Below are 27,764 nucleotides of genomic sequence, written 5' to 3' on the forward strand. Positions count from 1 at the left end.
ATTTGAAAGTCAACTCTTTTTGTCAAGATCAGGTTCTGGTCAGCAAACCCAAGTCCTACTTCAGAAACTCCCTGCATTTCCCTGGTAAGTCTACGGTGCAAGGAATGCTGATTGATCATGTTTTAAAAAATTCAGAGTCCAGCAACATTTTGGGTACAAATGTAAATATTTCTATACTGTTACCATGATTAAACTGTTCACAGAGTTTCACCCACTGAATTGCTTCAGTATTTCACAGCTGAAGGACAGTGCTTTCTTCATTACACTATCATCAAAGAAGATGACCGAACAGTTTAATTGGCTAAAGTCCATTCAGGTTCTGACACATGTTGTAGCTTAGCCCTTATAGTGGCTTTACTTGGATCACATTTACTTTCGTGCCATTGTGTTTGCTGCTGTTGTCCATTTGCTGAGTGTCATCACCAGTGATGATAAAAATGATTGAGGAAGAGCTAAAAGTCACTTTCTTCTTTGGCCTGTCCCCAGCTTTCTGGGACATAACTATTGGTCTTATTGGCTTTTCATTCCCTAACACTGGTATTTCTTTCATGGTCGTCTGGAATCTTAGCAGGCGAAAGCACAAGAGCTGCAAAAGGCATCGTCGAAACTGCAAAGAGGAAAAATTAGACTTAAGTTACACCTTTCAAAACTCTCACTTTCACACAATGCATCCAGTGATGACAAGTGTATCAAGTAGTTCTCAGTGAATTGTTATACCAGTTTCTGTAGTTGCCAACTGGTTTTCAATTATCAGGAGTAGTTCAATGAATTTACTGGCTCATTACTGGGTACCTTTCCTCCTTATGTACCCCACACACTCAAATGAGCTGGAGGGGAACAACAAGCCAGTTGAGATCGCTGTTACTCAGTTAAATATGTTGCCAGTAGAGGGCTCCATAATCCCTAGAGAACAGGAAAAGGAGGGAACAGGGAACTGGACTCATGAGAGACTGGGAGCTAATTGGAGAGGCTTCATGCAAGTAAGGGCAGTAGGCCAGGCACAATCGCCTAGGAACTGGCTATGGAGAGGGGGCAAGGCAGCCTGCAATGCTTGTCTCTGAGCTCTTTTCTACAGAGTACAGTACCGCCCCTCTGGAGGGGAGGTGGTGTACCACAGCACTCACAGAGCCACCCTGTGGTGGGATTGGTTACTGTGCATATGAGCATATGTTGCTTTAGAATCGTTCTAATAATTTTTTTCATGAACTCAATAGTGCCAACTTCAAATATTCAACAATCATCAGTCAGGTACCGCAAAAATCATGAATTTGGCTTAATCAAGATTTTGGATCCTCTAGAGTTCATAATGGTAAGTTTTTTTTACTCTACAATCATTTAAAAAAAAAAATAAAAGAATCCGAGTTTCTCTTGTGATTTGTGTGGCTCCAGAAACTGGAACTTTGTTAAACACCAAATTTTATGAACTTGCAATAGCATTCCAATCGTTGGCAACAATGAACTAACTAATTTCCTTTTGAGTAAAAATAGTAGTGGGAAGGAAAACTATTAAATGCTTCCCCCCGTTAATTGATTTAGATCTGGGATGTGATCTGCACTTGTCTGCCTGATTTTAACCACAATCACTTATGATACATGTGAACTTACTTTACAGATATGTAGTGCAAGATACTCAGTGGCAACTCTCCTGATTAGATAGAATTTTAAGGCTTCCAAGAGTAGAACTGTGTTAAATGTGGCAAATATGGTTTCTTTCACCATGAGAACATGTGTACAGTACTTCCAAATCTTCACAAACCTGAAAAACTCAAAGTGAACTTGATCCCTGAGATAACTCACCAGTTTAACACAAAACAAATTAATTTGGCAACATCTTGAAGGGGATCTAAAGAAATCACTGGAATCATGGTTGGGCATTCCCACAAAAACCACGCTCTGAAAAAGCCCCAGCACCCCCGCTTCAATTTCAGGATATGGGTGGGAGAGTCCTTGGTGGCTGACCCCTCCACATTTTTAGGGGCTACCCTCTGCGATCATTTCCCCATCTTTGTGCCCCTGAGGAATACTGCCTGGTAGACAGCCTGCTTCCAATGATCCCTAGGGCTCTGCTGACAGCTCCTGGAGACTCAGCCCCAATTGAGGGGCTGGGAAGCCATCTGCTGCAGAGTGGTGTGAGTGAGCCTAACAGTACCTGGAAATGTGACTCCAACCAGGCTCTCTGCTATGGGGCTGCTCACACTGGAACCCCAGCAGATCTCCAATGGAAACATGGCTGTGTTTCGGCAAACGTTTTGTCTTATCTGCAGTAGAGTCTACCAAACATTTTGGGCTAGAAAATTGGCATTTTCCAATGAAACTTAGTTATGTTTTGTCAGAAAACTTCCCACCAGCTCTAGACATTATGTCTGGGATGAATTAAGCCCATGTAGAAATCAACCCTACAGAATGTCACTCAGTTGATGGGTCCCCATGAGCTTCAGGTTTATGTGGTTGCTATTCTATTGTACTGGGAATCAGTTTGTGTTCTGGGGATTTAGTCAGATCTGCTACATCAAAATCACTCAGTTCCAAATGTTCTTTATGTACATAACTGCAAAGACCAAGTGGGAGATCCTGGAAAACTTCATCTCTAAAAGGTAACCAAAAGTCAGGGAAAGTCTTTCGGAAAACATTCACACTTCTCTTTTCTTTGTCACATTATGCTACTTTGTGTATATAGAGAACTCTGTTGTATTGAAACTCTGCTTAAAGTAAACTAGGAAGTTTGTTTAGATGGGCTGCAATGTGCAGGCTATTGCCAAATGATGCTTTGCTTCATAGTGGTGGTTATCTTTATTATGATACAAGTGAATTTTCATAGAGATGCCTAGCTTCCTCACAAGTGTCTTTATAAATATGTTGATCTGTAAATCTCCATTCCCTTTTGTCCTGTAAAAGCTTATTTGGATACGTTGGCTACTGCCATTAGAGAAGTAGCCTAATGCTCAGAAGAAAGACTAGGAAAGAAGCCTATTAAAATTAAATCTCCATTTTCTCATACAAAGCAAGTGTTTTCTGTTTTGTTCCCCTGTTTCAATTGCTCCAAAATGCAATTCGCTACAATTCACAAATTATTCTGAGTGAACATCCTTCCATTGGAAAAATGCCAAACTAGCAAAGCAAACTTTCGACAGGAACATGTCAATTTTGACAATATTTTCATTTTGAAATAATTGAAAATGGAATATTTTAAAAACGTCAAAACATTTTTGACATTTTCAGAACAGAATGTTTTTTGATTTTTGAAATGACTTAAATTAGAAATATTGTATTTTGTATTTTATTTATAAAAAAATAAAGGTTGAAGTCAAAATGAAATGTGTGGGGTTTTTTTGTTGTTGCTGTTTTATTTTAACAAAACCTTTTGATTAGCCCAAAGAAACTTCTGGAATAAACTTCATGAACAAAATTCAAAATTTTGACTCTTTGCCCCATTTTGTGACAAAACAAAATTTTAATCTATACATTTTTTTTTTTTTTACCAAAAATCTGTTTTTTCCAGTCAGCTCTAGTGAACATCCTTATCTTAATATATTAATGGACATACCTTTGGTTAAAATAACACTTATTTTTTCATATATAAGTGTTAACTCAGGAAAGTGTCACATCAATACTTTGTGTAAAACTTTCCTTAGTCAAATATGTGTGGTTTGTGTTTGGGTTTTTTTATTTTTTTGTTTTGTTTTTGTTTTAAAGCATCCATACCTCTAGTGGAATGCTTCTGCAATGAAATCTCAAAAGTCTTATTTAAATTCATAGTAAAACCCAGACACTGTGGTCTAGGGGATAGAACACTGGACTAAGGTTCAGGAAACATGGGTTTTGTTCCTGATTCTGCCACTGGCTTCCTGGGTGTCCTTGGGCAAATCACATCTCTCTGTGCCTCAATTTCCCCATCTGTATAGTGGGATAATGATACTGACCTCCTTTGATACCTTCTGATAAAAAAAGTGCTATAAAAGAGTTAGGTATCATTATTTCTCTAATCCAATCTAGAGTCTCTCAGAGACCCTAACCTGAGCACTGCAGCAACCTGCTAAACTGTAACAGTACAGCTAGATTGCTATAAGAAGACTAACACGGCTGCTACTCTGAAACCTGTCATTAGATTGCTATAGCAGTTCTAAATTAAAGATGGATGTTAGAGGCCTTGCTGTAGTTCTGGGATGCTTCTGATCTGGGTTGAACTTCCTCTGAATCACCAAAGTTCTGGGTGCAATACGGGTACAGTTTGGATACATTTCCAGTCTGATCTGCTTTAAAGGACATATTGAGCTAAACACATTCAGACTTGGACACCTAAAGTTTGGATATCTGTTTCCATATTTGTGATGGAAGCAGCAGCAAATGACAGAGAGGAATGGAAGAGTCTGGTTTTCGCCCCGTTTGCCAACGTTGCCATGGGGAGGATGTGATGTAATAATTCCATATTTGTGTGCTCGGGTGGGTATTTGGACACCTCAGTGCCAATTTCTGACCTTTTGCTAATGAGAGTGATTAACTTCCCTTAATTTAAGTGTTCAGGTTTGAAAACTGGATTCCATATCCACTATAATCCTCACAGCTGTGCCATATGCTTCCTTTGACTGCTCAGGTAAGTAAGTTTGTGATTAACCTACCTTTCTGCTCATGAAGATGTAGATGACTGGATTATATGCTGTGCTTGATTTGGCAAAGAAAGATGGGATGATAGCCACTGTTGGAGTTACAAGGTTGCCGTAGCCAGCAGCTATTAAAAGGGAGACCACTGCATAAGGCATCCAACAGATAAGGAATGTGGAGATCATTAAAAAACACATTTTAGCCACTTTCTTTTCATATCTTAGGAGTTTGATCACTTGAATGGTCTGAAAATCTTCAACACAGCGAAGCTGCAGGGGGGAAAAGGGAAAAGGCTGAAAACAAATGCAATGAATAGCTTAATTTTTCTTAATTTTTGTTAATTCTCAATTCCCTAGCCTACAGTTTTTTAGGAGCAGAGACTATTAATCCCATTTCAAGACTCTTTAGTTCTTTTGCAACTGAACAGGTGTGTATGCTGTTTTCCTGCTCATTTATGATGTGTAGTCAATAAGGTGCAGATATAGTTTGAGGAGATACAGGAAAATGAATGTGCTGAAGAATGACATATCAAATGACCTCCGATTACTTTTTCTTCATTAAAACGTAAGTATTTTAGGAAACTAACATGCACCCATCCATTAACATAGAAAGTTTCTGGTCTCTGACTGTGTTTGTTTGTTTTTTCTCAAATTTTGTATGAATATGGTGGTGCTGAAAGAACAATTCTGGAGATTTATTTCTATCTATCTATATAGACTATGCATAGCATGAGAATTGCCAGTACAGCAGAACCTCAGAAGATATGAACACCAGAGTTATGGACTTACCAATCAACAGGATACCCTGTGGAACTGGAAGTAATCAATCAGGCAGCAGCGCAGACAAAAAAAATTCCAGCAAATACGATAGTGCCTCCAGGCTTTAGCCCTAGGGCTCTGGGCTTCAGCCAGGGGGGGTCGGGGCTGCACCCATCAGGGGGTGAGGAGGGGAGGGTCCCAGGCGCGGGTGACTTGGGGCTTCTGACCTTGGGAGCATCATGACTCAGGGCTTTAGACCAGAGGGGAGCACTTGAGCTCAGGGCTTCAGCCTCATGGCTCCCCTCACAGCTTCAGCCCTGCTGGGAACTCCAGGGCTCCGAACTTCAGTCCTGCAGCTCCATTGTTTGCTTTAGCCCTGTGGGGGTTATCAGGGCTCAGTGCTTTAGCTACGAGGGGAGTGCCAGTTTCAGCCCCAGTGCTCGCCCCATAACTAGAGCTCCGGCACCTGCTGAAGCTGAGAACACAGCCTTAGGGAGCCCCAAGCCTCTACACCCCCCAGGTCTAAAGCCCTGTGCCCCAGTACTCCCATGGGGCAGAAGCCCTGAGCCCTCTGTCAGGAAACCTGGCACCCCAAGGATCAGAAGCCCTGACTCCCTTCCCTTGTGGCTGAAGTCCATAACCTCTTGTTCAGAGTTACGGAACATTTCAGAGTTATGGTCAACCTTCATTCCCGAGGTGTCTGTCACTGAGGTTCTACTGTACACGATTCTCCATGCTGCCCCATACTACATGAGATAAAGAGCACTGTACTCTAGGCTGAAACTGTCAAAGTTGCCAAAGGGATGTAGATACCAAATTCCCATTAAAATGAATGGAAATTTGGCATGAAAAATCCCACCCTTTATGTACATTAACTTTGCATTGGATATCTTATTAATAAAACTTGGGGACTATGTACATCTCCAGAGACCAATTACTCATTTACCTTTTCACTGAAATTATTCATTGCATATGCTGCTTGCTTGTTTCAACTCACCATTCGTATTGTATAGAGAATGTGGCCATAGCAATAGGCCATGATCCCAACAGGTGCCACTAGGCAACCAAGAAAGAAAAAGAGCACAAAGGAGGCATCACTGGGGTTTTTTGACTGCCAGTCCACTGAACAACCTAGTCCATGTATCTCCAGTGTATATCTGTTCCAGCCTAGAAGGGGTGCTCCTGTCCAAGCTAACGAGTACAACCAGATGTATGTGATGGCCCTCCAGGACCAAGAGAAATCAATCACTTTTGCATGAACGACTCGAATGTAGCGCTCGTAGGCAAGAACGGTGAGGGACATGATGGAAACAATTCCTGTAAGGAGAAATAAAGGAAAGAAAGGTAATTGTGACCAATAAGTAGAGAGTCATGAATATATTGTCATCCCACTAGTAGTCTGTCAGCAGGGGAAGCTTACCACCTCTCATCAGTCACTGAAAAACTACACATTATGGGTCCGATTCTGACATCTTTAAGCCTATTGAGTGCAGCTCCCTCCACAAATAATTCCATCGATTTCAAAGGGACTACTCAAAGCGAGTAAGGGTCTCAGAATCTGATTGCTATGCAACTTCTGAACTTCACAGCCTATGCGTGGCATATGAAAGAGGAAGAAGGGTCAGGTTAATTTATATAGTCATAAATACAGCTTGGTTAAGTGGGAGTTAATGTTGCAGGTACATTTAAGGGTAAAACCACCATAAAAGAAATGCTGTTGTAAACCACCACACCTATTAGAAACCCAGGAAATTTAGAGTGAAGAATAAATGTAAAAGCAATCAAAACATCTGAATGTTCTGAAAGGCACAGTTAAATCTCCCAAACAACATGACTAGGTAGAATTCCAACTTTTGACAGCTGAACTCTCACAGAAGCTACAGTGGGAGTTTCAACACCATATTTTTCTTTTGAATTGCGGGCACATTTCAAGCCCACACTTCTAATGAATACAGCATGACAGGAGCCTTAGATTAAGGTCAGTACTGAACAGTACATCCTACCAGCACTTTTGTTGTGACTCATTCTCTTCAATGGAGTTTTGCCTCAATCAGGACTGCAGGATTTGACTCTGCATGAGTTGTGGAAATTAATGATCAATGTCTATTTTGTTCACATAGTGCAATTTTCAGTCAAACAAAGCCCTGTGCTACCACTGTTGATCTAGCAAGTGTGTCTCTTCTCTTAACAGCAAATCCTAAAGACAAATGTATTTATTTCATGCAAATCTCTCTAATAGAATTTACATATGTCCTTTCTAATAGAATGGATATTTTGTCATGCACAAAAAATGTTTGTTTTCTGCATGGAGATTTGTATTTATCAAAATCAGCTTTTATTTTGCTGTGAGACTGTTGAACATTCAGGTCTTATTATTCCCTGAAATGGGAAAACCCATTATGCCCTGAAGAAAATCTTCAAAGTCAATCATAGACCACTGAAACTTTTTTCACTTTGGGAAACGGTTATGCCTTAAGGATGACCAATATAACAGATGTTAACAGTAGTCTCAGCAGGCACCATATTAAAATTAATTTTAGAGGAGCAAATAAGCATGTTTGAAGGTAGATGTAATTTGTTGTCTCTGCCTCCGTGTATCCTGTGTCAAAGTATCCATCAGTAAAACAGGTATAATATTAATTGGTTACCTCACAGGAGTACTGGGGGGGCTTAATAAATGTTAGTAAGATATTGTTTTAAGATCGCTGTAAGGAAGGTACACAATCAATGCAGGTGGTGGTGGTAGTAGTAGAATACCTCCCTTAGAAGTAATGAGAGGGGTTCATGAACATTAACTGATTGAAGCTCGATGGAAGAAGAAAACACCAGACACTCTGTAGAAACAAGGTAGCTCTCTTTTAGTATGAGAACTTCCTTTCTATGCTGGTATCTGCAAACTCATCATTAAGAAAAGGAAGATGGTAGCTAGGACTAGACAATGGTGTCTAGCACATAGAAAACCAGGCACGTGGCCTTGACCCTGAATCCTGCACAATTTGTTTCTTCAGTGGATTCTTTGCAAGAAGAGTAGCTTTTATCAGAGCAGGAGAGGGAAGTGAAGATACAGAAGGTTCTCTGGACAACTAGGAAGAAAGCTCTTTAATGACAGGTTCTTCAGGGCAGCGTATTTGATTCGGGATCAAGAACAAATTACACTGAAGAGCATGGGCTTCAAAAGAGCTGATCAGGAATTAGAAAAGGATTGTATGCTAATATCATATGGATTTTAGTTACTGGGTGGAGCTTTGTAACCCTTCCCAACCAGCGGCCTATGATCCCTGTCTCTGAGATACAGATAACATTTATAGAGTGGATACAATAGTCTCAAGTTATGCCTGTGTTTGTCATATCTGTCAGAGGCTCATCTTGTGCTGATAGGACACAGCAACAAGAAGGCATAGGGGACACACAATTTACATCCCCAGGACTAGAGCCAGCCAAACAAAAACATGTGTGCCAGATTCTCCACTGCTTGTACATTGTGCAGCTACTCACACCATTGCAACATGGGTGTCAATTTAAAGATCACCAAATTAGCATGGTAACTATTGGCACTCATTTTGCTGTACTGTAAGTGACTACACAAGGTGCAGGGAAATGTGGAATAATCTGATTGCCCATGTATAGCTTGACTCTGGTGCTCCGCACCCCCATTTCTGTGAAGTCTGGCATTTAGTTTTTGATGAGGATGGAGAAGTCACCATCAAAACAAACAAAAATGATGTGGGGATGCTGTTCTTTAAGTACCTTCCCCAGAAAATGCTGAAATACCTGTTGCAACTTTCTGCATTTTAGATTAAGTAATTCTAGAAGAGGCTTTGGGTAAAGTTTTCAGTCACCTAAGTGACTGAGGAGTAAATCTGGGCAACAAAAATTTGACAAATAGTAAATTTGCTGAAAACAAATAATTTTTCAGAGCATGGAAACTATTTGGGTTGAATTTGGCAAATATTTTTGGCTGAAAAAACAAACACTTCAGAAATGTCAATGTTTCAAATCAACATTTGCGCAAAGAACCAGTTTTTGTTTTGTTTTAAATCAATGTTTTGTTTTGAAATGAAATGTTTCAAACTGACATTCAAAAAGTTTTGTTTGACCTGGGCAAAAAATTTTTTTTTCATTTGTTAAGGAAAAAAATAAACAGAAAGGTTCAGTGTCAGTTCAAATGAACCTTCTGGGTTTTTTTGTTTAGTGGCTGAATAGAAAATATCAATTATTCATTCAGCTCTACTTTGGAGCCTAAGTCCCATTTTCAGAAATGAATGAGGCACTTAGGAGCTTTAGACCACTAAGTTACATAGGTGTTTTTGAAAATGTTACCTCTTGTCATTAGCCTGGACTATGCTCTTCTCAGTGACAATATTCAAAATACATTGTTAAACAAACTTTACTCTGAAATGTGAAAGTGGAGACATACAGTGAGGTGCCCACTCGAATCAATCATTCCTCATACAGACATCTAATGAGGTGTATCTCTTAGGCAAATCAGTTTTCACTTGCTTAGGTCAAGTGTGTTTTCCATACATGGCTCAACCACAGACTCTCTGTTGGAATGACTATTTATATGAAAAGTTGAAACAAGAACTAGAGTCCACGAGAGTGACTTTTTCATTGTAACATGCAACGTAATCTCTACCTCACGACATTGGCAACCACTCCAACAGACAACATTCTCCTAGAAACATAAACACACAGACAGATTGTAACTATTTAAAGTGCACCATATTGTTCTTACATAAATGTGTGTAACACCCTTTTAGAAGGAAAAAATAATAGGGGCCTTAGTCTCAGAGGGAAACTTCAGCTGTATATGGAATTGTTTTTTCTGGTACTGCCACTCTTAAGCCGATCAGGCTTCTATGGTTTGCTCCAGTTGACTGAAGGTATTTTTAAACAGGAGCAGAAGATGTAATTTCCAGTTATGCCTACTTGAGCTAGCTCTGATGCTGTGATAAATGAAAGGGGTGTGGGGGTAACTCCCTTTTATGGACACCCAGCCAGCCAGTTAGCTATAAAATCCCCTTAGTAGCTGTTCTCTACTTGCTTTACCTGTAAAGGGTTAAAAAAGTCCACAGGTAAAAGGAAAAGAGTGGGCACCTGACCAAGAGAGTCAACGGGAGGGCTAGAACTTTTTAAAATTGGGAAAAACTTCCCTTTGTCTGTTCTGTTGTTGTTCTCTGCAGAGGGGACAGAGCAGAGACAGGGCTGGGACTATGCTGTAAAAAGCTTTTTGTCAGGTATGGAAATCATCAGATCATACCTAAAACCACCTCATAAATCAGAATATGTCTAGAAAGAGGCAATTAGGTTTATTTCTTATTAGCTTTTGGTCTCCTCTGTGCTGACCCCAAATGCTTTTTTGTTTTGCTTGTAACGTTTAAGCTGGACCTCAAGAAGGTTCTTGTTGATGTTTAATTTTTGTAAGTGGGTTTTTTAAATCTAGCAAAAGCCTAAGTTCCAGATGTATTTTCTTTCTTTTTGTTTTTAATAAAATTTACCTTTTTTAAAAACAGGATTGGATTTTTGGCGTCCTAAGAGGTTTGTGCATATGTTTCTTTAGCTGGGGGCAACAGGTAATTTTCTTTGTTTTCCTTTCTCAGCTTTTCCCTGTGGGGGTGGTGAAAGGGCTTGAGGGTACCCCACAAGTGCGCCTTCCTGGGCTTTTAAAGGGGTTCTGCACTTGAGTGCTGGCAGCATTTACCAATCCAAGGTCAGAGAAAAGCTGTAACCTTGGGAGTTTAATACAAGCCTGGAGTGGCCAGTATTAATTTTTAGAATCCTTGTGGGCCCCCACCTTCTGCACTCAAAGTGCCAGAGTGCAGAATCAGCCTTGACAGATGTGTACTAATAATAGCAGCATAACTGCAGCTGCACAGGTAGCAGGACAGGTTAGCCACCCTGAGTACGCTCCAATGTGAAACCCTAGGTATGTACTCAAGGCAGCTCGTCTGTCCCACCACCTACATAGCCATGGCTACACTGCTAGTTTTACTATGCTAGTGTGATCAAAGGTAGCATGGCTATGTCTATCCAAGCCAGAAATTACACCTCCAGCTCCACTGTAGACATATTCCGAATGGCATTTTTCTACTGATTGTTTAGTGAAGCCTAAAAGGAAATATGTAACTTGGAGGCAATGCGTGAAATCTTGGCCTCATTAAAGTCAATGGGAGTTTTACTACTGACATGGAGGGAGACCAGGGTTTCACCCAAGGTTTCAAGCAACAGTTGGGGCATATGTGACATCTTGGAAAAGATTTATGCTGCTGAAATTTGTACATCCATTAGGATATGATCAACCAGTGAGGCAGCTATATCTCTCCCTGCTGTTACTTGGAGTTTGATGGTCAGAAACATGACTTCTTTTTAGATGTAATCCATTTGATATCAAATGTATTCAGTGACCAAGATAATCAAACATGACAAGGGAGGGCACAGGTAAAGAATAATTGTTAACTTTGCTTACTTACAACCTCATAATAACCTAATTTCTTCAAATATACCTATTTCTAGACGTTTTAGTGAGTTTTAACAATACAGCGAGTTTGAAGCAGTGGTGGGCAACCTGCAGCCTGCAGGCCACATGTGGCCCATCGGGGTAATCCACTGGCAGGCTGCGAGACAGTTTGTTTACATTGACCATCCGCAGGCACGGTCATCCACAGCTCCCAGTGGCTGTGGTTCACTGTTCGTGGCCAATAGCAGCTTCGGGAAGCCGCAGGTCACAGGGATGTGCTGGCTGCCGCTTCCCACAGCTCCCGTTGGCTGGGAACGGCGAACCGCGGCCACGCTTATGGACAGTCAATGTACACAAACTGTCTCGCAGTCTGCCAGTGGTTTATCCTGTTAGGCTGCGTGCGGCCCGCGGGCCACAGGTTGATCACCAGTGGTTTGAAGGGTTAGTAAGAAGCCATTGATTTGAGAGGCCCCAAAAATGACACAAATAGAAGTTTTCTTAAAGGTCTCACTTTTAATTAATTCCTGAACATATTAACAGATTTACTTGAGGATCTTTAGAAAAGTCAGTCTTAAATCAAAGATCACTTGCAGTAGGTTCTTCATACAAAGCAAAAAGAGCGAAGCCCTGCTTAAGTGCACATGGAAAGCAACCTTAAATGTGAAGGCACTATCAGCATCTCCAGAATGTACATCTGTCATCAGAGTTACTTTCTGGATAACCCAGAACCCAGTGTGTATATCTATCAGCTTACCCTTGAAACCTGGTCTGTTGACTCAAAGTAAGTTTATATATATATATATATATAAATTAATCCTTTTGATCTGCTGGTTTTGGTGTAAAATGTAGTTAAGAGAAGTGAATAAGTGGTTTCAAATATGCAGTTAAAAATAAAATCACATGTAACTTTTCCTACATTGCATTCATCCTTACAATTACATATTCATTAAATTTAGTGCTTGCTTTTTTCATTTAGTTTACAGATTACATCCAAATTCTCTCCTGATGTATCATCAATGAGGTTCCTGAATTAAGTTGTTTATATTTCATTGTAAAAAGAGTTTATGGGCCTAATCCTGTAGTCTTTACTCGGTCAAAACTCATACTAAAGTCAATGGAAGTCTTGTCTGTGTAAGGATGTGACCCCTAACTTTTTGTTTTTTAATTTACCTACAATATTTAGAATGCTTTCACTCTCCAGATTCTCCTTTTTATACTGGGTTTCAGCTCAGTTTATTTCAACTATACTTTTATCTTCAGTGCATTGTATTTTTCAAATTTTCTCATTAGACAGAGGACAGTTTAATTTACATTTTAAAAATTAAGTCTCCATAGCCAATACACACTCCTGTATCTCTGCCAAATACTAAAGCTAAATCCTTGCATCATCAGGATTGATGGAGCAAAGGGTAGATCACAGGTAAGAGCTTCATATGAAGGAATATGTTTTCAGCAATGTAAAAATGTTGATTTGCTGGCTTCATCTGTGCTTCAGAGGAACTTGCACCAGTTGAGTTTCACCTTCCCATGGGGGCAAATTTATGTGAGATAGGATACTGAACTAGATGGATCATATGGTGACAGGAAAAGGGACTTAATGGAACATCCACCCCAGGAGTTAAAAGTTCCCTGTCTTTTTGACATGATACTTCTGGAAAAACCACCCAGGGAAACAGAGATCCATGATCACCCTGATGTTTGAACAGAACACAAATCTGCATCAGATTATAGTTTAATTTAGGATGATATTTGTATCCTCAGGTTAGAGAATAAAGAATTTGTTTCTGGAAGCTGGAACAAGGCACCTAGACGCAGCACCACATGCTTTACCCAACTATGAATAGCTGAACTCTATCAGCCTCTTATTAGTCGAACACTAGCCATGTCTGAGCACTAATAATCTAGAATTCTTTCCTCTTTTTCCAGCCATATTTGCATAGACAGGTCTAAGCAAAACAAAGAGGATTTAGTTTTGTTTGTCTACCTGACTCTCAAATAATGGTCTATGCTGTCAAACCCCACAAAGTGCATAATTCTGCAATATTAAACAGATAAAAGGGGTTGGCAATTTATTCCTGATCTGGTTGGGTTATCTGCTAACAACTTGAAGTATCCACCCTTAGAGGTTTTTAAGGCCCGGCTTGACAAAGCCTTGGCTGGGATGATTTAGTTGGTGTTTGGTCCTGCTTTGAGCAGGGGATTGGACTAGATGACCTCCTGAAGTCTCTTCCAACCCTAAGATTCTATGATCCTATGACAAGGATTGATGGCCTTTGTCATTATGTTTCAGCTAGTGAAATTCCAGGTGCTATTCTTATTCATATAAATGGTCTCATATTTTGAAATGTACTGTTAGCCTCACGATACTGTGGATTAGCCTCTGTATACTGTGGGAATGAATTCTTCAGGCTAAATGTATTTTTGTGAAAAAATTTAGTCCAATGAACTGTTTCTTTCCTAAGTTTCTATGCATAGTTGTGCATGAGAGTTATTTAGAGGCATGCTGGCTAGTCAGCCTATTTTTCAGAGTAAAAGTGCTCATAACTGTGCCGAACACCATGTGCATGCATTTTTCACAGATCCTATTCCCTGTGAGATAATCTAGCCTGAGTGGTCTCTAGATATAGTACTGAACAATTCCACACTTCAAATGCAGTTAGCACTGTTCCAATATGTATTGTGTCTGCCTCAATGCCACACTTCCCCTGTGGTGCTGAACTAGCATTTAGTACATCGTCTCCTTTAAGCAGTGGGAGTTATTAAGAGACTCTCAAAGTACTGATTGGTACTGGAAAGCGAGGGCAGGAGGGGAAAAATCCTAATCACAGAATTACTAAAACTAAATAGACATTTTTGTGGAGGGGAGAAGATTCCTCAATTTGTTGATGATTCTATTAAATTCTGTATTCAGGGCTCTCCCTGTGGTGTTCCCCTACTTCAGTGTGCTTATTTAGAAAATTGCCAAAACGCCATTACTCAGATATGTTTCCTGTCTTTCTTTTCCCTTTCCTACTGTCTAAGAAGATATTCTTTATGATTCACGCTTTCTATGAGGCAGAAAAAATGGGTAATAACAGGAAGTATTGTTACCCATTGTTGTTATTTTACTTGCTGGGAGGTCTGATAAGAACTCAAGTTGGAAGGAAAATCTGAGTGCAGTAAAGACCGCAAATTCACTGATGTTTCATAGATGTTTTCTCCTGTTGTTGGCAGAAGTTAAAGTGAGCCCATCAGTTGTAGACTGATGAATCTAAAGGTGTAGAAGTATATATGTAATGATATCAGACCAAGTTTCCCAGGAGTCACATCTCTATATCACTACTTCTAAACGTCAACCCTTGTTGGAGACCTCAGGTTCCTGCCACACCTTTCCCAGGAAAGGAGAAGTGGAGCTAAGTCTTCCAAGTGGTCTAGAGAGACTGAGCAGGAGGCAGCCAATCAGGAGGGGAGGCTGCAAGGGGCTAGCCAATCAGAGGGTTACGGGCTAGTATAAAAGAAGCTGCAGTGCTGACCAGAGTTAGCTCCTTACTGGAGCTAGAGGAGTGCAGGTGTTGCTCCTGGCTGGCTAAAGGAAACAGCAGCATCATGGACAGCTCACTGCTGGCAGGGGCCAGGGAAGCAATGAGGAGCTCCTGGGCCTGACCGTACAAGAGCCCTTAGGTAAGCGTGAGACAGTGGTGAAGGCTGGGGCTGTGGGGAAGTGGCCCAGGCAACCAAAAGCAGTTTTGTTTAATGGACATGGTGATGCGTGGCTTCTATTCTAGGCTCCCTGGGCTGAGACCTAGAGAACTGTGGGTGTCTGGGTCCCCCACCATAGACCACTGGAGAAGTGGCCTACAATTAGACAGTGATAAATCCCCAGAAGGGAATCTGAACTGTTAAGAGGCCCAGATAGAGAGCTATGGCCAGAACAGACCCAGAAAGGGTGAAACCATTGCCTTCAGGGAGGAAGCCCTGGGGGTGCAGTTTGATACCAGGCCTGGGAGTGCTTAAAGACTTTGTTAAACTAATACCCCATAAGGCAGCGTTGGGCAAACTTAGGCAGATGGAGTAGAATATCAAACTGACTCAAAACATTTCAGTTCAACAAACTAAACATTTCAATGTGGGAATATATAAACATTTCGCTTTTATTGGAAATGTGAAAGTGAAATTGTTCAACATTTCCAAATCAACATTTTTCAGAACATTTTGTTCTATAAAAACAATTTGATATTGACTTTGTTCCAAGTTGAGACAAAATATCAGTATTTCCCGTGATACAGAAATTCTGTTTTTTGTTCAGCTTCACCCAGCACCTGAATTCCTGCTTCCCACTCTTCACAGACAGAACTAACACTTTAGTCAGAGGACATCATTCTCCTTATCCATTCAGTCCTTGATATACGTCCTGATGCCACCGACTTATTGCAAAATGTGGTGTTGAATTTTGTGTCCTGCCCATCGAGAGAGACCGAGAGAGAGCCTATGACCGAGTGCAAGGGGTGAAGAGGTAAGCCTGCACTCTGATCACTCAGCTGTTAATTACATCCCCTGGAGAAAGCTGATGGGGTAATTAGACAATCAGGTTGGGAAACTGGTTCCTTATCCCATCCAATCAGCCCAAGGCTGACAGAGAGGCAGGAAGGAAATGGTGGGGGGCACAAGGGCTAGTGTTCCCTTCAGGTCCTGGAGAGAGGGCCAGAAAGTGCTGGTGGTGCTGTAAATAGACTGTTGCATGGAGATTGTTGGGGACATGGTGGCGGGAATTTAAAATAAAAAGGATACGGAATACAGTGAAAGCACAACCTGGAGTTCATGCTGTTTCTGCGGGGGGAAAATGTGGGAGAGGAGCCACACTCAGTTGCAGACTCCACCCATTCGAAAGGCCGAACAGCGATCAAATGGTAGCAATCTCTGGTCAAAGACCTGAAACAACAATATGCTAATAAGATGCTTTACGTCCCCTTGACAATCCCTATCTGAGCTGGTTTAATTTAGCAAACAAATATAAGTCAAGAAATGAACATTTCTTGGTGATACCAACAATGCATCACTGAGGATTTTCAGCAATATTTAGTACTAAGTGCATTTCCTTCAATCAAAGCTAAACAGGTTGAAATCCTTTTCAAGAAATATTAAACTTAGACTTCAAATATATTTTTGTCTAGAGGCCTATTATCAAACAATTGTAGAATTAATATCCACTGTTCACACCTGTGAGCAATTAATTTGCTTCAGACAAACGACTAAAGCTAAGAGTATATCTGGCAAGTTCTTTGCTGCTGCAAGAAAGGACAGGTCCATGAAGCTGTCTGGCAGATAGCATTAGTTTCAGTGGGAATACAGCTATGAATGCAACATATGGTGACAGTGTGAGAGAGGTTAGTGGAGGGCAAAATGCTCTCAAATTGGGTATGGAAGGGCTTCTAATTGAATAGCTGGTGAATCTATGTCAAATGGACTTTTTACAGCCTATCACCAGAACCTGGCTTTCAGATGAGTCTCTGGCAGTGGATATCATCTTCTAACATTTCAAGGAAAAACTCAGCTTGTCTTAAATTTTTTTAAAAAGGAAAAATTCCTTGTCAATTTAGTACAAGATGATTTGAAGCTTTTCAGGGTTTGAATTAGGTGAATTTCACCCTTAGCAAAGAGTTGTTTGTGGCATTGTTCTCCAAGGCATTCCCCAAGAGAGAAAAGGCTATAAAATGGCTGGGAAAACTTTCTAGTTTTATTCCTCACACTAGTGGAGGAGACCATAAAACCTTCAATTGTAATATTTACTTGGCAGTTCACCTTTAATAAACTGGTCTACTTAGAACAGACTTTAATTTTCAAGGAATGTCATTTGTACATGCTGCAGCTCAAGAATCCAATGATCAGTGAAGCTAATGAGCCATAATTTAGCTATTGCATATACTGTGATCTCTCCAACAGTGTGGGAAGAATATTTTCAGACAAATGGGTATTAAGAGCTGGAAGTTTAAAATATGTTCCAAAATATATCTTTACAATAAAAAAGCATGCTGTTAGTAAGGACATGGCTTTCCATCCATAATTAGAGTACTGTTCCCACAAACTGATTACATGAACTTCCTAAAATCACTAGGAATGAGACAGTGAAATCTGTGCAAGATAACACCCTTGCCTCAAAAATACCTTTAAGATCAAAAAGAAAAGGAGTACTTGTGGCACCTTAGAGACTAACAAATTTATTTGAGCATAAGCTTTCCTGAGCCACAGCTGTAGCTCACAAAAGCTTATGCTCAAATAAATTTGTTAGTCTCTAAGGTGCCACAAGTACTCCTTTTCTTTTTGCAAATACAGACTAACACGGCTGCTACTCTGAAACCTTTCTTAAGATCATCTCTGTATGCAACCAATTCATCATTCTTTTGAGAGCTTGCTTCAGACAAATTTCAATGTATTTGCAAACATTTATGGGAATACTATTTTTGATAGGTGGATAACCCTCATCAGTGTTGGCTGAAGTTGTGTATGTAGCAAGAGGATCAGGCATTTTTCTGAAACCTCAGGAGGTATTATCACTTGTACAGGACTAATCCTATGCCTGATAATAAACCATGGCCCTACTGCATATATTAGGTTTCAAAACAGCCTAATATGCAGTTGCGAATTTGTCTGCAGGTGGTCACTACTAGCTATAGATTTTTAGATTCATGACAAGCTACCAGATGTACATCTAATGATTTCTCTGATTCTGTGGTCCTTTAGCAAAATTCCTGCTTTAGTTAATGGGCACTGAGTCTGTTAAAAAGGTTTGTGTTTCAGCTATCACATATCTTCTCTAGCACGTGGATAGATAAATGTATGCTAGACAGGAAATCTTCCAGATAGCTTCAGGAATATAGCTCTTATGACTAAATATAATTAAGATGCCAGCTGCTACCAAACTGGCCCCCATTGGTTGGGAGGAGGGGAAGGAGGTTCATATTCTCACAGGCAGAGGTGCTCACCAGGACAAGTACAGAGCTCCTACAAAGCCATCAGAATGGAGACCTCCTATAGCTTGAAATACACCTATTAATTGGAGTACCTCTCTTCCCATCATATTGGAAACACTGTGGCTCCACACTTATGATTTAATGGACTATATGGGGGCTACGATCTGGGAAAGATAATGTAAAATTCACTTAAAAATTTGAGTAGTAATTAGATTTACCATATTATTTCCCACCCTAAGTATAGGGAATCCTGCAGATGGTGGCACAGTAATGGTGTAAATGCCCACTCTTTTCAAAGTCCCCATTGTGAATACATATACAGGTAAGTTTCCCCTTGCTTCTGCTCAGAAAAAAAAATCAACCAGGGGTGGATTATTATTCATGAAACAAGCACAAAGTTAGTCCTACATTGCAGATGATTTAAGAGTTTGGGAGTCTATCACACAGAATACTTCCAGTCTGATCTTGTCCTTTCTTTTCCAAAACCAATAGCCACCCTTCCTGGTTCCAAAGATAATAGCGGACTGAGAACCTGGTATGGTGAACAGCAGGCCCCGAGCAACCTATTACTGCCTGGGTAGTAGCCACTGCTACACGGTCTTGTCAGCTAATGAACCAAAATTAATGCAAAAGTAGGATACTGCAGGAAATACATAACAAATAGCTCTGTATATTCCTGGATCAGATTGGATCCTGAGTCAGTCAGCTTTCATTGGAGTTGAGTTCCAAGACCTGTTACTTTTCCCCTGACTGAAAAACCTTAGAATGTGGAGTTTGCTGACAAAGTCTAAGTTTTGGAGCTAAGACACATGCAATCTGTCAAAACAGTTCTCTAAAAGAAAGGCTCTTTTAAACAGGAACTCTTAAAAGTGCACTGTTCCAAAATCCCTACAGAAATAAGTATCCTTATATTTGTTTACTGACCTCTCAGAAATTACATGGTAAACTACAATATGCCATACAAAAGCAGATGCTGTCTCAATGTCTTTTTTTGTACATGCCACACCTATCCTATAGTAGTGATATGCTTTAGTTGAACACAGCAGCATTTTGATATCTATCTTCAAAGTATAATCAATAGCAGTCTTGTAAAAACAACTTTGCTGTTTAAAATAAGACTGAAAACTAGTGATTTTGGATCTGGTTTTCAGAAACTGTCATGAACCCACCACCTTCAGAAAATCAGACCAACTTTAAACTGTCTTAAAATGGCTTAAATTGGCATCCAAAAATCACACATCACTTTTGCAAAAAGAAAAGGAGTACTTGTGGCACCTTAGAGACTAATTTATTTGAGCATAAGCTTTCATGAGCTACAGCTCACTTCATCGGATGCGTACTGTGGAAAGTACAGAAGACGTTTTATACACACAAACCATGAAAAAATGGGTGATTATCACTACAAAAGGTTTTCTCTCCCCCCACCCCACTCTCCTGCTGGTAATAGCTTATGTAAAGTGATCACTCTCCTTACAATGTGTATGATAATCAAGGTGGGCCATTTCCAGCACAAATCCAGGGTTTAACAAGAACGTCTGAGGAAGGGGGCGGGGAGGGGTTTGGAAAAAAACAAGGGGAAATAGGTTACCTTGCATAATGACTTAGCCACTCCCAGTCTCTATTCAAGCCTAAGTTAACTGTATCCAATTTGCAAATGAATTCCAATTCAGCAGTCTCTCGCTGGAGTCTGGATTTGAAGTTTTTCTGTTGTAATATCGCAACTTTCATATCTGTAATCGTGTGACCAGAGAGATTGAAGTGTTCCCCGACTGGTTTATGAATGTTATAATTCTTGACATCTGACACCTACAAGATCTCTATCAAGCATTCTTACAACTACAATACCCACCTGTGGAAGTGAAGAAACAGATTGATAGAGCCAGAAGAGTTCCCAGAAGTCACCTACTACAGGACAGGCCTAACAAAGAAAATAACAGAACGCCACTAGCCGTCACCTTCAGCCCCCAACTAAAACCCCGCCAACGCATTATCAAGGATCTACAACCTATCCTGAAGGACAACCCAACACTCTCATAAATCTTGGGAGACAGGCAGTCCTTGCCTACAGACAGTCCCCCAACCTGAAGCGAATACTCACCAGCAACCACATACCACACAACAGAACCACTAACCCAGGAACCTATCCTTGCAACAAAGCCTGTTGCCAACTGTGCCCACATATCTATTCAGGGGACACCATCACAGGGCCTAATAACATCAGCCACACTATCAGAGGCTCATTCACCTGCACATCTACTAATGTGATATATGCCATCATGTGCCAGCAATGCCCCTCTGCCATGTACGTTGGTCAAACTGGACAGTCTCTCTACGTAAAAGAATAAATGGACACAAATCAGATGTCAAGAATTATAACATTCATAAAGCAGTCGGGGAACACTTCAATCTCTCTGGTCACGCGATTACAGACATGAAAGTTGCGATATTACAACAGTAAAACTTCAAATCCAGACTCCAGCGAGAGACTGCTGAATTGGAATTAATTTGCAAATTGGATACAATTAACTTAGGCTTGAATAGAGACTGGGAGTGGCTAAGTCATTATGCAAGGTAATCTATTTCCCCTTGTTTTTTCCAACTTCCCCCCCCCCCCCCCGACGTTCTTGTTAAACCCTGGATTTGTGCTGGAAATGGCCCACCTTGATCATCATACACATTGTAAGGAGAGTGATCACTTTACGTAAGCTATTACCAGCAGGAGAGTGGGGTGGGGGAGAGAAAACCTTTTGTAGTGATAATCACCCATCTTTTCATGGTTTGTGTGCATAAAAACGTCTTCTGTACTTTCCACAGTATGCATCCGATGAAGTGAGCTGTAGCTCATGAAAGCTTATGCTAAAATAAATTGGTTAGTCTCTAAGGTGCCACAAGTAATCCTTTTCTTTTTGCAAATACAGACTAACACGGCTGTTACTCTGAAACCTGACATCACTTTTGAAAATCTTTGTCTGTAGCACTTCAAAGCTGACTTGTGCACAAGTGGTGTGTGAAGAAATAAGTGCAGAATATAACTCTGATACCTAAGATTGTGTCCACCCTAGAATGTGAGCCGTTCAACTGAAGACAGTTCAGGTTTACAGTGGGGAAATCTGTGAGCACAAGAGGTGAAGAATGAGAAAAGAGAGGATTTACATGTAACTATGTCCTACTAGAAAGCCACAAAGCAGGCATAGATAGAGTGGGCTGATGTTCTCCAGTCTGCTTGGTTAATATAACTCAATCCCAAATGCTTAACTCTAATATCCCATTTGTAGGTCAGCCCTAAGTTTGTGTGGTGGTTTTGTGATGGTAGTAAATTCTACTAGAGGATATAATGAGATCACTATAGTTGAAACCTGGCCTTTGTAGGTGATAAGCTAATGCAATAAGCCTCTATTCTGCCAGGGAGGAATGCCTTGGTCTGTATTTAAGATGTGAGCACAAACAGTGATTATAGCTAAACCTCTTTTGGTTGTTCAGGGCGAAATGAGTAAAGTTTTCAGTGGACATGTGTCAACAACACAAAAACTAACCACAATTAACACTAACTGGTACTTGCAAGGCCAAGAATTCAATATGTGTGATGACTGAACTAGCTGTTCACTCTAGAAATGACCCTGTTAGGTCACTATGCCATGGCACAGTGAGAGAATGGAATGTGCAAGGCTGCACCTGGTCTATTTATAAAAGGACATGAACTTCAGAAAATTCAGAACTGTCAATTTGCAACTTCTCTTTAAGCACTAAATTCACGTTTAGAAAGATGCCATGGTGCACCTGACAAAGTCAGAGTTCCACCTTAGAAGTCGCTAAAATGCAAGTGTAAGTGAAACTCTTCCTATTCAATAATTTGGGTAGTCTGGAATGCACCTGTTTTTTAAAGTGACTGGTGTATTTGTAAACATACAGCCTGGCTATTCTGTTCTTTTTCATGTGTGTCTAGATTATAAACAAACAGTCTTCTTTCTACAGTTATTGGGGGGGAAAAAAAAAAAAAAGCAAAATTCAGATTAGCTGTAATTTAGAGTACCTTCAAATTAAGATAGTCAGGTTTTATTTATATATACATATAGTTAAGTGATTTTGTTTTTATATGGAAATTGAACAAAATGCATTAAAGTATCAGATTCCATTACACAATTCAAGGAGGAAGAAAATTCTAGGGGGAAAGTAATTATGTGCATCAGTGATTCTGTGGTGTAAATACTGGCCCAGCTTCTAGATGCAGCCTTAAAAGTTTTTCTGAATTTCTGGAACAATTCTGTGTGGGCAGGTGGTTCTGTTTGTGTGAATGTGGGTTGGTGGCGGGGGGAGAGGGTTGTAGCAATCAATTGTATGGATATATTAAAAAAAGACAAGGCATTAACACTTCTAGAAAGGAAATGAAAATGATTTCAACTATATATAATAATGCATTTATCTTGCATTTTAGTTTGGATATGTATTTAAACACAAAAATGTAAAAAAACAGCTGTTGGAAGTCAGTGCAATATGTGAGAAAAAGAATAGTAAATTGAATGCGTTTTTAAATTGCTTAAGTAAATTTAATGGTAAACTCTCTGGATGAGGTCACATGCAAAATAAACACTGGTAGATGCATTGGTTTTTTTAAGTGTCTGAAATACCTGACTGATGTAGATAACATTAGCTAGTAGGGTTCTGTCCTACTATCATGGCAAGCACTAATGGGTTTACTTTTAAGACCCCCAGGAACATGCTAAGCACCATACAAAACAAGCAAATAGTTCCTGCTCTAGTGAGTTTGCAGTCTAATTGCATCTTGCACCCACAACATCCCTCCATTGCACAGTGGAAATGCTTATTAGTAGCATTAATGAAACTAGTCATAAGTGATCAGCTAATCCACCACCAAATTGATTGTCTACTACAGGTTAACTATAGCTGAAGATAAAATGAAAATTATATTGGGAAGTTTGGAAATCTTATAAAGGAGTTGCTTATTGGAGGTAGACTGTAGAGCGGGTGCATATTTTTTGTGTACACCGCATCTTCATCTCTGTATTTTATACACGTGTCAACGAATTTCTGATAAGAACTTGAAATACGAGTATTGGCTTTCTAACTACTTCTGATTGTTTACAGCAATTGCTGTATCTTTTTGCAACATTATCAATTACTAAAGAAAAATTCTTATTTCCAGCAGCCTGCACTGATAGAATACAACCTGTGTTTTATCAGACTTCCATAAACTGTCTCTAAAAATTACTTACAGTAAAATACGAAAGATATTCATGTCTTTTTAAAAAATGTAAATAAGGGTTTCAGAAACACTTGTCACTATAGAAAAATCATACTTTACAGTGTTCAGTAGTTTAGGAATGCTACAAACACCATTACTACTTGTTTTTCATGTGGGTGAAGTGAACGTTCAAGATAAGAGAAGCATCAAAATTACACTTTTGTTACTAATGATATATTTTTTTAAACAAGTCAGACAAATCAAGAGTACAAATCAAGAAGGGTGTGTCTTCAGAATTGATGCAGAGAGTGGAAAAAAACTAAACATGTTCCATGTTTTGGATAACTTTCTAGACAAAGACCTAGCTGACTTCTAAATTTCCTGACATTGTGATGTGGCCCCCATAATATTCAGACTTCTCTGCTGTCTGGCTGGTCAGAGATGTGTCTGGTGTGTCATTAAAGTCATTAATTTTCCCTTTGCCATAAGGTTTTGTTTTTCCTTACAAATTAGGAGTGATGATACACAATGTTCAAATAAATCAAGGACTTTCTTTGAAGAGGTTTCTATGTTTACAAAACAGACCCTTTTGGCAGCAAGGAGGGGATGTTGAGGCACACTTCTCTGATTCATTTATAGCTTTCCTGCTTAATTTTTAGTAGTTTTCTTTCTGATAATAAAAGTTACCGAAAAGGGGCATAAACTATAATATCTACCCTACACAAGTACGTTTCCATGCAGAAGGTCCCAGTCTTTGAGCTTACTTTTTGTAAATGTTAGTCATTACACAAAACAAACTTTCAAGCAGTAGCCTCCTACATACTAAAAGCACAGTAAACAGAGACTGCAGGTTTTCCCCCATTCCTTTTTCATGGAAACCATCTTTTTTGCCAGGACTTCACATTAAAACTGCCTTTCTGGACATTATTGATACCTAATAAGGGAAAGGCAGGTGCTGGAGGAAAAAAGGAATAGTATCAATAGGAGGATGAAATTGGAGGGATATGGTAGTGGAGAGATAAAATGGCATAAGGTCAGTAGTGACGTGGGGAAAATACATTGATGGTGGTTTGGGATGGTCCCAGAGTGTGGTATGAGACCAGGTTATGCAGATGGGGGAGTTGGAGATAAGGTAGTGCATGTTGTAGAAGTAGTGTAAGTAGGTGGTAACGGGACTGAGATGGGCTAGGGTGGTGATGGAAGGGGATAAAGTGGCGTGGGTGGAGGTTTGAGTTAGGAAGTGAAATGAAGGAAAGGATGATTGTACCTAGGTTGGTGGATGGTAGCAGGGTTGTGGGGAATGGAAGTGGAAGGACAGGGATGGGGAAAGAGGAGAAGGGCTGGTGGGAAAGAAGGTGGATGGCAGTAGGGAGGGTGGGTGGAGGGCGGTAAGGTGGGTGGTGATATGGGGCAGTGGCAGATTAGCCACAGGGCCAACAGACCATAGCCAGGGGTCCCAGCTAATTGTGGGGAGCGGGGGCAGAAAAATTTCCCCCCCCACAGCTGCTGCCTACCTGGTGTTCCCATTGGAGAGTGGGGTTGGGGCACAGTGGTTTACCCTGTTCCCACCACATGCCTAGTGCTCCTTCAGGGATTCTGCAGGCAGAAAGAGTGTGGAGGGACCCCCATTTGCTCTGGCCTATGGCCCCACAAACCCCTAATCCACCTCTGATAGTGGGTGGATGGAGAATGGAGGGTGGAGGTGGTGAAGGCGAATGAGGTGAGGTGGGTAGGGAAAGGGGTGAGGTGGGAGGTGGTGATTGGGGAATGGGGTTGGGAAATGGCGGTAGAGAGCAGTGGAGTGAGGTGGGTGGAGGGGTGAGGTGGGGAATAGGGGGTGGGGGGTTGTGGGGTGAGGTATTGGGAGAAGTGGGGAATGAGGGGTGTGCGTGAGGTGGAGGGCAGTGGGGTGAGGTGGTTATGGGTAGGGAATACGGGGTGGGGTGGGGAATGGGGGGAAGTGGGCAATAGGCGGTGGGGTGAGGTGGGAGGCGGTGATGGGCGGGGAATGGGGTGAGGTGGGAGACAGTGATGGGTGGGGAATAGATGGTGGTGGAGGGCGGTAGGGTGAGGGGGTGGAGGGCAGTGGGGAATGGGGGAAGTGGGTAGAGAATGGGGGGTGGAGGTGGGCAATAGGCAGTAGGGTGAGGTGGGAGGCGGTGACGGGTGGGGAATAGGTGGTGGTGGAGGGCAGTAGGGTGAGGCGAGTGGGGAATGCGGGGAAGTGGGTCGAGAATGGGGGGTGGAGGTGGGCAATAGGCGGGGGGGGGGGTGAGGTGGGAGGCGGTGAGGAGGAGCTGGGGGCGTGCGGTCTCCTCCCCTCCCCCTTACCGAAGAGGCTGTTGCAGAACCCGTCCCAGACGCAGCCGGGCGCGTCCCAGACCCAGCGGCTGCGGAGGCAGGACACGAAGGTGAGGGCCCCCCCGCAGAGCGAGACCAGCAGGTCGCTGAGGCTGATGTTGAGCAGGAAGAGGTTGGTGGGGGTGCGCAGCCGCTGGAAGCGGTAGTACAGCACTAGCACCAGCAGGTTGTTGCACAAGCCCAGGATGCCGATGGTGGCGATGAGCAGCGCCAGGAGCTCGTAGGTGCTGGGGCTGAAGAGGGGCAGGTCCTCCCGCTGCTCCTGCTGCCCCGGGCCGGGCGCCTGGCTGCTGCTGTGGCTGCTGTTCCCGGAGTACATGGCTCTGGGGCTGGCCGCCGGCTCCCCGCTCACGGGCGGAGGCTGCTCACGCCGGGCGCGGCCCCCTGCCGGCTCCTCTCATCCCACCGCCTGCCGCTGCCGCCGCCGCCGGCTCCAATGAGAGGGAGAGGAGGAGCTGCCACCGCCCGCCCCTCGTGGCCCCCTTCGCCGCGGGTGCGGGGTCCGCCTGGGGCGTGCGGGCTGCGGTGCGGCTGTGCCGGGCGTGGCGGTGTTTGCTAGGGGAGGGTCACCTGGGCTCCCACGATGCGAGCGAGTCTAGGCATCGCTGGCAGGGCTTGAAAACCCGCCGGCGCTGCCGCCCCGCCCCGCCGCCGGTCCGCGGGGCGATGGAGGTTCCGCCAGCCGGGCTGCCCGCTCCCGCCAGCTCCCACTCGCGGCGGGGCCGAGCCAGTCGCTTTGCCAATGACTGCGGGCGGCGGCGGGCTTTTCTGAATGGAGACTTCAGGGCTGTGACAATCGAGGAACACACCCCCCCACACACACCCCCTGGGGGGGGGGGACTTTTACATCCCATGAAAACACGCGGCAAAATCCTGCCTTTTGAGAGGGGGTTTCAAACGGCTCCGCGCGGATGCTAATACTTCTCGCTTGCCGGTCGTGCAAACACCTCCCACCTCCTCTGGGACTGGCCACGGTAGTCTAGCGACGTGCACGCAGGAGCTATTTTATAGCTGGGTGGATGTGTCCGGTTCTCTTTGTGCCTTCCGTGTGGCAAACATTAACTGTTTGGAGAGACATTCATTCTGCCCTCCTGTCTGCTGGGCGGGGGGAGAGAAATGCTTTATGCCATTAGCCTTTGTCCTGAGGATGCCTTTGAAAATCTAGGGAGCACCTCATTTTATTTTAGTTTCTTTAGAAGGGCACAGTCCTACTGTTCTTGTCAACTGCTGGAAATGGCCCACCTTGATTATCACTACAAAAGATTCTCCCCCCCGCCCCCCGCCCCCGTTGGTAATAGCTCACCTTTCCTGATCACTCTTGTTACAGTCTGTATGGTAACACCCATTGTTTCATGTTCTCTGTGTATATAAAATCTCCCCACTGTATTTTCCACTGTATGCGTCCAATGAAGTGAGCTGTAGCTCACGAAAGCTTATGCTCA

General features: G+C 42.0%; 1 protein-coding gene across 1 annotated transcript; it reads right to left on the minus strand.

The window, feature by feature from the left end:
* Positions 1 to 343: 343 nt before the first annotated feature.
* OPN3 (opsin 3) lies at positions 344 to 26,641 on the minus strand. The gene is made up of 4 exons (XM_077811870.1): positions 26,293 to 26,641; positions 6,355 to 6,674; positions 4,617 to 4,868; positions 344 to 607 (listed from the first exon to the last, which is right to left on the minus strand). The coding sequence occupies exons 1-4, from the start codon at positions 26,639 to 26,641 to the stop codon at positions 344 to 346; spliced, it is 1,185 nt and encodes a 394-aa protein (XP_077667996.1).
* Positions 26,642 to 27,764: the final 1,123 nt, after the last annotated feature.

The sequence above is a fragment of the Eretmochelys imbricata genome, chromosome 3, assembly GCF_965152235.1.
Source record: "Eretmochelys imbricata isolate rEreImb1 chromosome 3, rEreImb1.hap1, whole genome shotgun sequence".
In the NCBI taxonomy this organism is placed as follows: domain Eukaryota; kingdom Metazoa; phylum Chordata; order Testudines; family Cheloniidae; genus Eretmochelys; species Eretmochelys imbricata.

Bases quoted from the DNA above. Each gene is read 5' to 3' on its own strand.
- OPN3 (XM_077811870.1), bottom strand. From the start codon at position 26,641: ATGTACTCCGGGAACAGCAGCCACAGCAGCAGCCAGGCGCCCGGCCCG. The intron at 4,869-6,354 runs GTGAGTTGAAAC...TCCCCCCTGCAG, and splicing joins TTCTCTATACAATACGAATG to CTTCGCTGTGTTGAAGATTT. The intron at 608-4,616 runs GTAGGTTAATCA...TCCTCTTTGCAG, and splicing joins ACATCTTCATGAGCAGAAAG to TTTCGACGATGCCTTTTGCA.